General features: G+C 55.0%; 4 protein-coding genes across 4 annotated transcripts; 2 read left to right on the top strand and 2 right to left on the bottom strand.

Moving 5' to 3' along the window:
* Positions 1–1,369: 1,369 nt before the first annotated feature.
* On the top strand, positions 1,370–4,231 carry IE81DRAFT_334585 (putative ras GTPase-activating protein sar1; the record flags this gene model as incomplete). The annotated part of the gene is made up of 6 exons (XM_025515416.1): positions 1,370–1,493; positions 1,739–1,876; positions 1,974–2,191; positions 2,279–2,473; positions 2,550–3,928; positions 4,000–4,231. The coding sequence occupies 6 exons, from the start codon at positions 1,370–1,372 to the stop codon at positions 4,229–4,231; spliced, it is 2,286 nt and encodes a 761-aa protein (XP_025369479.1).
* A 409-nt stretch (positions 4,232–4,640) lies between these two features.
* IE81DRAFT_290476 (Bystin) lies at positions 4,641–5,836 on the bottom strand (the record flags this gene model as incomplete). Its single annotated transcript, XM_025511850.1, has 4 exons — positions 4,641–4,815; positions 4,895–5,196; positions 5,281–5,608; positions 5,688–5,836. The coding sequence occupies 4 exons, from the start codon at positions 5,834–5,836 to the stop codon at positions 4,641–4,643; spliced, it is 954 nt and encodes a 317-aa protein (XP_025369478.1).
* Positions 5,837–6,831: 995 nt separating this feature from the next.
* IE81DRAFT_323643 (elongation factor 1 beta subunit) lies at positions 6,832–8,624 on the top strand. Its single transcript, XM_025514012.1, has 3 exons — positions 6,832–7,163; positions 7,562–7,726; positions 7,812–8,624. Exons 1-3 carry the CDS (start codon positions 7,084–7,086, stop codon positions 8,257–8,259), a joined length of 693 nt encoding a protein of 230 aa, XP_025369477.1. The 5' UTR covers positions 6,832–7,083; the 3' UTR covers positions 8,260–8,624.
* On the bottom strand, positions 8,515–9,543 carry IE81DRAFT_337473 (hypothetical protein). Its single transcript, XM_025515509.1, has 4 exons — positions 9,150–9,543; positions 9,021–9,066; positions 8,866–8,942; positions 8,515–8,772 (listed from the first exon to the last, which is right to left on the bottom strand). Exons 1-4 carry the CDS (start codon positions 9,423–9,425, stop codon positions 8,713–8,715), a joined length of 459 nt encoding a protein of 152 aa, XP_025369476.1. The 5' UTR covers positions 9,426–9,543; the 3' UTR covers positions 8,515–8,712.
* Positions 9,544–9,742: the final 199 nt, after the last annotated feature.

Genomic DNA, 9,742 nt, shown 5'->3' with positions numbered 1-9,742 from the left:
CAGCAAGGCTGTCGACGAGTGCCTGCCTAATGAAGCGTGACGGATCCACGCCTGCTGCTGATGCCGTCGCGCTGTGCACGCCAATCCCGCGCTGCTGGCTTTTCGACTTACCGACGCGCTGCATGATTGCCTGCTGTAGTCCGCTAAAGCAGCGACAGCAGCAGCAGCAGCAGCAGCATGAGGCACAAGCCAAGTGCAATCTCGCTCGTTGACAAAGAGCAGACCCGAGGATCCTTCATCCCGTGATTCGCGATGCCGCCGTAGCTCTTGCCCTCCGCATGCAATCACAAGTAAGGATCTGCTGAAGTGACTCAAACAGAGTCTAGCTTGAAGATTGCTTTGCTGCATCTCTTGTTCTCTCTTCACTGCTGTTCAGTCACGTCACACGCGATATTTGTGACGCGCCCGCTCATCACACCCACGGCTCCGCAAAGTTGGTCACATCCTCAGCCTTTCCAGACTACTCGATCGTCGCCCATCGACGCTTGACTCAGCTGAATCAAGCTGGTCAGAGAAACATCACTCATAGCCGCGCGCCGGCGCCGCGACGAGTCAACGCTCAGGGGCATCCCGCGGCCGCGCCTTGCTCAGTACGCCCTCTTCATCTCATTCATCATCATCAGCCCTCACCGCCTCGACGAAGCTCATCAGAAAGTAAGCTTCATACCCTATCCGCTACGCTCCAGATCATAAGAGGCGAGCAAGCAAGTCGAGAAGCCAAGCTGGAGCATCAATCCGCGAGACCTACGATAGCCGGCAGCTATAAAGTGCTCACCTTGGGCCCCCTCGTCGAGTCAGCCCGGCCTTCTCTGCAAGACCGTACCTCGAGCGCCCTGAGCAAGCAAAGGCTCGACTGAGCGCTCGTCTCACGTGCCGACGGGAATCGCGTGCTAAGCTCGAGTCGAATCGTCAGACCTGGCGCTGCGACGAGATTGCGCCAAAGTCTCCGTTCTTCCATTCATCTCAACACAAGCAAGGGAGCAAACGCTTCGATTTCCTTTGCCGCCAGCTCGCATTTGGGATCGTTGGTCTCATCGTCTCTTCAACGACACCTTGGCCTGGTGTTTCTCCTCTGCGGTACACTCTACTCGACGTACTGCTCAGCATATCGGCTCATTCAACTCTACCTTGGCGTCGCAGCGACTATACTTTGGGACATTCAGCCTTAGAGCCTGCAACTGAATAGCAAGCCCTTTATCGAAGAGCTCGCTTTGCCCTGCGCTCACTGAAGTCGCGAGATAGCGCAATGGCGACAGCCATGTACAACGGCAATGGCTCTTCCTTTGCCACTACGCCCACTACGCCTACAGGTCCAGAGGGCAGTGGAAGCAATGGAAGAGCAGGAGGCGCGGGGGACAGGTCTGGCAGCATGATGGGAAGGAGACTCACGGCTGCTAGTCTGAGCAACAGAAACACCAACAGGTACAGCGTGACTGCTCTGTACAGCATGGCTGCTGAGCAGGATGTCGAAGTAGAAGACGATCTGGCTAGAGGTGAGTCATTCGCGCTTCAAAGTCGTCTTCGCGTCCGTGTCGGGCTGGGTCACGTCATGCTCTGCCTGCCGAGTCGAGCAAAGTGGCAATTCTTCTTGTCCGCCACAATTGATAGGCTTCTGGGCGAGAAGGTTCGGTCCTGGCCAAATCATTGGCGTGCAATTGGCTACAATCGTCCTCGGAGCAATGGCGTGGGAGCCCGCATACGCGTACTGATTCACTCTTGCCTCATCCTTGACACGCAGCTCAAAAACGATTAAGAGAGCTCAAAGGCCGCATCTCTGCACAGAGCAAGAAGAACTTCGTCCTCGAGCGGGATGTCAGATATTTGGACAGCCGGATCGCACTGTTGATTCAGAACAGAATGGCGCTAGATGAGGTGAGTGAGAGGGTGTCGGCGACTCCGTTCTGTGAGCGCTCAAGGCTTACCGGCAAGATCTTGGTGACCCTAGCAATCGGAGGTGGCCTCGACGCTCGAAGACAATGAGTCGTCAATGGGCACGACACTGGATGATCGCAAGACACAGCAGTATGGCAACTTGTTCTTCTTGCTGCAGTCTGAGCCTAGACACGTTGCCGCGCTCTGTAGACTGGTCAGCTTGGCCGAGATCGACACTCTGCTACAGACAGTCATGTTTACGTTGTACGGAAACCAGTACGAGAGCAGGGAAGAGCATCTGCTTTTGACCATGTTTCAGGTGAGTTTAGTGTCCCAAGTGCTGCGCCTGCCTGGTCGCACAGCGCAGGCTGACGTCTGCTCGTGGCGCTCCCGTCTTCGCACCTAGTCCGTGCTGTCGGCTCAATTCGAGACAGCCACAGACTTCGGCTCTTTGCTGCGAGCAAACACACCGGTGTCTCGTATGATGACCACCTACACCAGGAGAGGCCCTGGTCAGAGCTTCTTGAAAGATGTGCTAGCAGAGCGCATCAACTCTCTCATCGAGCACAAGGACCTGAATTTGGAAGTCAACCCTCTGAAGGTGCGCCACATTCTTGCGCAACGCCGTGTCCTGTCGCGCTCGCTGATCGCCGAATCCTCCCGCTCTTGTCTTGCAGGTCTATGAGCAAATGTGTGCCCAGATTGAGGAGGACACGGGCTCCTTGCCTCCTAACTTGCCCAAGGGTGTTCCGCCTGAGGTCGCAGCGGAGAATGCAGATGTGCAGGCCATCATTGCTCCTCGCTTGACTATGCTCATGGAGATTGCCAACAGCTTCCTTCAGACGATCATCAATTCCATCGACGAGGTGCCGTATGGTATTCGATGGATTTGCAAGCAGATTAGAAGTCTCACCAAGCGCAAGTATCCCGATGCAACGGACTTTGCCATTTGCAGTCTCATTGGCGGTTTCTTCTTCCTTCGTTTCATCAATCCCGCGATTGTCACTCCGCAAGCGTACATGCTTGTGGACGGGCCGCCAGCGAAGCATCCAAGGAGGACACTGACGCTGATTGCCAAGATGCTGCAGAACTTGGCCAACAAGCCCTCATACGCGAAAGAGCAGTACATGATGAGCCTCAATCCCTTCGTCGAATCCAACAAGACGAGGATCAACTCTTTCTTGAACTCGCTCTGCGACGTGGCAGACTTTTACGAGACGCTCGAGATGGATCAGTACATGGCCTTGTCCAAGAAGGATTTGCAGATTCAGATCACTCTAAACGAGCTGTACAACACCCACTCTCTCGTCGCGCAGCACGTCGACACCTTGGCGCCAAACGAGAAGCATCACCTTCGAACGCTCTTAGCTGAGCTCGGTCCTTCGCCGGGGCAAGTGCCTCGCAAGGAGAACCGCACTCTGGAGCTTCCGTTGTTCAGCCGGTGGGAGACACCGATTCAGGATCTCACGACGGCGTTCATGTCGGAGAACAACGTCACTCAAAATGATATTCTGTACATGGAGACCAAGTCGATCTTTGTCCAGCTCATCCGATCCATCCCACAATTGGCGGAGAAGCGACCCATCAACCTGCCCGCCATCGCGGAGAGGGCGGCCACCACCAAAGACGCAACCCTTGTGCGCAAAGGTATCAAAGTCAAAGAGATGCTGCGCGAACTCGAGGAGCTCAAGGTGGTGGACAGACGAGATGGCTACAGTCTCATGACGGACGAAGTCGCGTCCGAGTTGGCGCACCTGGGCAATATGCGCGAAAAGGTCATTCAGGAGATGCGCAGCCTCGAAGCCGTCTACAAGACCATCGTCGGACACAACAACTACTTGCGCTCTCAGCTCGACACCTACAAGTCTTACCTGCAGAATGTCCGCATGACCAGTGGCGGTGGCAAGGACAAGGCGTCTGGCGGAGTTGGCGTGGTCAGCGTGGGTGGAAAGGAGAAGAAGCCGCAAAAGAGCCAGATGCTTGGCCCATATCGCTTCACACATGCCCAAATGGAGAAGGATGGCATCATCGTCGAGTCAAATGTGCCCGAGAACAGGTGAGCCTAGGGAGTACGCTCTTCAGATGCTCTCGTGATCGTTACTGATCTTGCTCTGCCTTCCTTTACAGGCGAGCCAACATCTTCTTTAACATCGCGTCTCCGTCACCCGGCACCTTTATCATTGCGCTTCATTACAAAGGCAGAGAAAAGGCCATTCTGGAGATGGATCTCAAATTGGACGACCTGTTGGAGAAGCAAAAGGACGATGTGCAGCTGCTCGACTTGGAGTATGTGCAACTCAACGTCAACAAGATTTTGGGTCTTCTCAACAAGACCTTTGCCAAGGGACGCAAAGCTTGAGCGCCCCGCGCAAGCGCCGGCCTGCCAGCTCTGTCTTCCTACTCTTCGACCTGCGAATCGGATCGGTTACTGCACATCTTTTACTTCTGTTATTCTACATTGTGCGACTTTGGGTTCTCTCTTGGCTTTCGTTTATCTCATCCCGTCTTCTTTTTTGGCTACCATTTGTTTTGCTGCGCGCTGCGATATCTCTCACCCGTTTGTCCGCACTTCCTGGTACAAAGAGTGATCTTTCCGCACACTGTAGTAGTCAAGACTTCATACCCTCCTCCAAATTTGATGGCTCTGCCGTGGAATAAGTCGTGAGGCCAGCGTGTGTGATCATAATTATGTGTTGTAGATCTGCTTTGCCTCGTACGGAAGACAACGATCACAGGATGGATTACTGGTATCCGGGATGCGTAGAAAATTAGAGACTGATGGCATCGTCCATGTCCTCATCGATGGGTTCGTCGAGCATTTCTCCGCGCGCGTGCCCAGTCGTCAATTCCCTCCTGATGTCTGGTCCTATAGAGTCGTGCTTTTGCACGCGCAGCAGATCCAAAAGAGCCGCTTTTTGATCTGGCGTCAGGTCTTGCTTGTACCTGCAGGCAGGCGGCAAGGGCGAGGATGAGCATGAGCAAGATTCGCTCCGATCACGGCTTGACGATTGTGCTGGCGCACCTTTGACAGAAGACTAGAAAGCTCTGATGCCACAGCACCGGCATCCTCTTCTCGCCGTCATCATTCTTCTCTACTCCCATCTCAGGATCGGAGAATCTCAAGAAGTGAAAGACAAGCGCATCGACGACCTTGTAAGGCAGAGCGTACTTTTTGTCGAGCAGAGTTCGGATGAAAAGAGACGTTGGTCCTCTGTAATGCATCTCCGAAAGACGCAAGAGCGCTGCAGCGGAGTGTAGCACGGGTATAGAAACACGAGACAGGACGGCCGACATGATGGCTGCTTCTTTGAGCGTGCAGCCAGCCTGTGCAAGACGGCGGGTAGCATAAGTGAGTAGGCGCCCCGCCAATGTACACCATGTCACAGAGGTACAGATTTGCAGTCTCACCTCTGCTAACGGAAAGAGAAGTCCCTTGAAGAAAGCCGCCGGCTTGTAGACAGCCTTGATGCAAGCTTCGAAGACCTGCGGAGTGACCTTTCCGGTGTCTTGAACCTGCTCCCTGAATTTGGGTAGCAATACGTACTTGAAGAAGCGTTGCGACTGCGAAGGTTTCAAATTGCTGCAAAGAATTCGTGTTGCTGCAAGCGTCGCGTGAGAGGTCCATCCGGAGGGATTTGTGAGGTACAAGATGGCATCCCAGTTGGGTAAAGATGGGATGATCTTGAAAGCCTTTGGCAGTGGACCTGACTTGTAGCGCGAAAGCAGCATCCCCACTCTGATGAGTGGAAGCAAAGCGGAAACGATTCAGTGCAGCTGCTAGCGCGCATAGAGCTCAATGGCCACGGTATGCTCACTTTGTGTACGCTTCGCCAACCTTGACGCTTACACCCGGTGGAAGGGAATTAAGAGCTGCATCCTCCTGAGCCTCTTGACCGCCCACAGCGCCCAACTTGAAGCTGGCGGTTTTGCCGCCGCGCGCTTCGGCCTCTTTGATCTTGGCCATGATGATGTCCGCCAGCGTCTGTCCTCCCCCGTCATCTTCGTCTTCGTCATCCCTCATGCCAGGCTCTCCTCGATACTCCTCCGCACCTCCACCTCCACCATGCTCCTCCGCAAACCTGGCTAGCAATGCCGCATCTGTTGGATCCATCTCTTCGGTCTCTTCCAGCACAGATCCTGCTTGTGAAGAAGTAACGGATGCGCCATCCAGCATTCCTTCGTCCACTTCATCCTCATCATCGTCCTCTGCAACCGGGGCGCCACGAACTTCAGCGTCGAACAGACGACTGGGACCAGCCTGAGCAGCGACCATCTCGGCTTCTCTCTCCATCTCCTCTTGCTCTTCCCGTGCCAGCTTGAGAATGTTTCTGCTCAACCTAGCATCGACGAATCCCTTTGGTGTGTCCCGCGCCTTTGCACCCCCACCAGCTTTGGATCCCGTCACTTTCAACCTCCTCGAGGAGGCCCCATCTTCTGCTTCATCTTCTTCGTCCGCCGCACCGTTCCGGCGCGCTCTTCTACCTGGCAGAGATACGCTGCCAAACTTTAAAGTGGCCCGATCGGCTTCCAGCTCGGCCGCTAGCGAAGCTTGCGGACGCTCGACAGGGCCTCGAGGACCCCGTCCGACTGGTCGGGAAGAGGGAGCTCTAGGCATCTTGACAAGGCCTGCTGGATGTTGTCGCAGAAAAGCGGAAAGCGGTGCTTGCGCGCGAATGTCACGAGAAGCGTTGAAGTCGTCAGACGCTGAAGGTCAGTCTCGACGTGTATGCGGCCTGTTGTAGAATGCCGCTCCAAGCTGGTGAGAAGAAGTCAGGAGTGTAACTCACGATTGTTGCACTTCATGTCGCTCGCTGCATGAATGGCCAACATTTTTTGGCCTGTAGTGGGACGCCTACGCGACCAAACTAGACCGTCCCACGTGGAATGCTCACAAGCACGCACGCGCCATCACACGAATTTTTTCGAACTCTCGATCATCACTTCTCGTCTGCAGCAGCAGCAGCAGCCTCGGTGCGTGCGTGCGCCGGCAGCTCAGAGCGCAACGCTTTGCATGGAAGGTGCAGATTCGCGCGCTTGCTCGCGCCACAGAATACAAGTCAGAGAGGGCAACGCTTCTACAAAATTGACACCAAAAGTCGCAGTCGAGCCCATCGCTCTCAGTGGATTCGTGATTCATTCAGCGCTTCGACAACCTCTTCCAACCCATCGCAAGGATACATTCTGTACAAGCACCCTCAAACACCGCTAAACATGTCGCTCCCTGCTTTCAACACCGACGCCGGCTTGGCCCTGCTCGACACACACGTTGGCACCCGCTCCTACATCAACGGGTGAGTCTTGACTTGGACCCCGTACGGGGAAGGGCCGGTGCATTTGGTGAAGGGGTAGCGGGCAGGAAGGGCTCGTCGCAATCTCCGATGCTCACCGCAATCCAATCATGAAGAGATGATTAATCGCTTTGGTCCGTGTTTCCGAGCCCCAATGCGGCTTAAGACCCCGCGCTTCTTTGCTCTGACGAAAACGCATTTACCAAGCTCTCTGATCCTGATTTGGTGCCGCGGCGTAGTACAAGGGAGGGCCTAGCGGCAGGCATCTGGTAGCAGTGAGCTTCCTGGCCAGGGAGCTCGTTTCGCTCGCGGAGATCTCGGGGTGGCTGGATGTTGAGGCGATTCCTGCTCCACATCACCTTGCCAGCCGCAATGCTGACACGCGAGCCCTTCCTTTTCAGCTTCACTGCATCTCAGGCAGATGTGGCCGTCTACGAGCAAGTAGGCTCTCGTCCCTCCGAGGACAAGTACCCTCACGCTGCTCGTTGGTGGGACCACATTGAGAGCTACAAAGCCGAGCACTCTACTCTTTCAGGCGACAAGACTGCCGCAGCTGCCGCTTTCGCGTGAGTGGTAGCATTGTATGCGTCATTGCGCGCTCCTGTTCGGGTGACTGACTAGGCAGACTCTGCATTGGCTTAAACCCGCAAGTCACCTCGCTGCCAGCGGATCTACCCCTGCTGCCAAGCCCGCTGCCAAGGAGGATGATGATGACGACGATGTCGACCTTTTCGGTTCCGACGATGAAGTAGACGAGGAGGCTGAGCGCATCAAGGCGGAGCGTGTCAAGGCTTACGAGGCCAAGAAGGCCAACAAGGGTCCGGGCCCCGCCGCCAAGTCTGTCGTCACTCTGGAAGTCAAGCCTTGGGATGATGAGACGGACATGGCCGAGTTGGAAAAGAACTTACGAAGCATCGAACAGGATGGTCTGGTTTGGGGTGCCAGCAAGTTGGTGCCTGTCGGCTACGGTGTCAGCAAGCTGCAGATCACCCTCGTCGTTGAGGATGCCAAGGTTTCCCTCGACGCCCTTCAAGACCTCATCGCAGAGGACGAGGACCACGTTCAGTCTAGCGACGTCGCTGCCATGCAGAAGCTCTAAACTGCTTCGGCATGCCGGCTTACAGACGAGGCCTTGATACTGTCATGGCACACCTTGTTGCAGCAATGTTTCTTGAATTAACCGCACCAATCACATGATGGCTGATTCGAGAGTCTTGCTCGGCTCGCCGCATTTGCTTGTGCCTGAAAGATCTCAATCAGACCTGCTTTACAACGATAAGTGGATCACAAAGGAGCAGCTTTTACTGAGAAGTGTCAATGTCACCGGCCGAATCGTCATACATCAACGGGGTGAACAAGCCAATATTGAGATTCACCCAAATCCAATTTCATCTTGGCCTGCATACAGTCTGACTTTCAAACCCTGCCCGAACCTACAGACTAGACGTGAGCGCAAATAGCAAAGCTTCATTTCGATTTCATTTGTAGACGTCCGCGGAGTGTGAATGCGAAGTGCACACATGTACACAGGACGTGTTGTACCCATGAGCCTTTACTTGACAGCAAGCAGCTCGACATCGAAAATGAGAGTGCTGTTAGCAGGAATGACAGGCTGGAGCGGGAGGGATAGAAGGTGAGAGAGGCGAAGTCAGCCTCACGCGTCAAGGCTCTCCAGCCGTTGAGCGCCTACTCAAGGGTAACTCACGGGGTAGCCCTGAGCACCGTAGCCGTAGTCAGGAGTGATGGTGAGCTTGGCGCGCTCGCCAACGCTCAGTTGAGGGACTGCAGACAGTCGCGTGCGAGAAGAAGCATAAGAGCGACGCCTTCACGCTGGCCAGCACTCTTGGCTCCACCACTCACCACCCTCATCCCAACCTCGGATCACACGGCCTACGCCGATGGCAGTCTGCCATTCGAAACAGATTGCAATGATGCAGAGATGATCAGCACATGTGCTGCCGAGCCTGAGCATCAACGCAAACGTCTCACCTGGAAAGGCGATCCGCGGTCGCGGCTAGAGTCGAACTTGCTACCATTCTCCAACGTGCCAGTGTAGTGGATGGAGACGGTTTGTCCCTTTTGAGGAAAAGTCTTGCCGTCACCGGGAGTGATTCGCTCGATTTGAACACCTGCCCGTAGCAGCGTTTGGTGGAATGCCCGGACATTTGCAGGAGCGAGAGAGAAAGGGAGGGAGGAAGAGGAGGAGCGCATCAGCCCTAAGCTCTGTCGCATACCTGACATTGATCGCGCTGTGAACGGACCCATTGTAGAAATGCTGAGAGGTGAATGTGAATTGTGGGGAACTTTTGGTGATTGAATTTGCGGTGGTGGTGAATGTGATCGACGTATCGAGTCAAAGAAATGAAAGCGGCGCTGTGGTGCTGTCCGTACGGAATGATGCTCGAGTGTCGTTGGTTGTATGCTGCATGACAGCACGTCGCGAAGACCGCAAAAAGGCTGCATGGCTGGCCAAACGTGCAGTGCCGCGCCTGCTCAATGGCGTGACTGGCGCTCGGATCACTCGACTCGTTTGCCTGCTGATGGTGACGCACGGACGCTCGATCGCAACAGCGCACTTCTCC

This window comes from Ceraceosorus guamensis, assembly GCF_003144195.1.
Source record: "Ceraceosorus guamensis strain MCA 4658 unplaced genomic scaffold IE81scaffold_31, whole genome shotgun sequence".
Taxonomy (NCBI): Eukaryota; Fungi; Basidiomycota; class Exobasidiomycetes; order Ceraceosorales; family Ceraceosoraceae; genus Ceraceosorus; species Ceraceosorus guamensis.
This window is presented reverse-complemented; position numbering and strand designations above follow the sequence as displayed.

Excerpts from the sequence above, each read along its gene's own strand:
- IE81DRAFT_323643 (XM_025514012.1), top strand. The coding sequence starts at position 7,084 with ATGTCGCTCCCTGCTTTCAACACCGACGCCGGCTTGGCCCTGCTCGAC. Across the intron at positions 7,164-7,561 it reads ACCCGCTCCTACATCAACGG|CTTCACTGCATCTCAGGCAG; the intron begins GTGAGTCTTGAC and ends CTTCCTTTTCAG. Across the intron at positions 7,727-7,811 it reads GCCGCAGCTGCCGCTTTCGC|TCACCTCGCTGCCAGCGGAT; the intron begins GTGAGTGGTAGC and ends TAAACCCGCAAG.
- IE81DRAFT_337473 (XM_025515509.1), bottom strand. The coding sequence starts at position 9,425 with ATGGGTCCGTTCACAGCGCGATCAATGTCAGGTATGCGACAGAGCTTA. Across the intron at positions 9,067-9,149 it reads ACCGCGGATCGCCTTTCCAG|ACTGCCATCGGCGTAGGCCG; the intron begins GTGAGACGTTTG and ends TTCGAATGGCAG. Across the intron at positions 8,943-9,020 it reads CCGAGGTTGGGATGAGGGTG|TCCCTCAACTGAGCGTTGGC; the intron begins GTGAGTGGTGGA and ends GACTGTCTGCAG.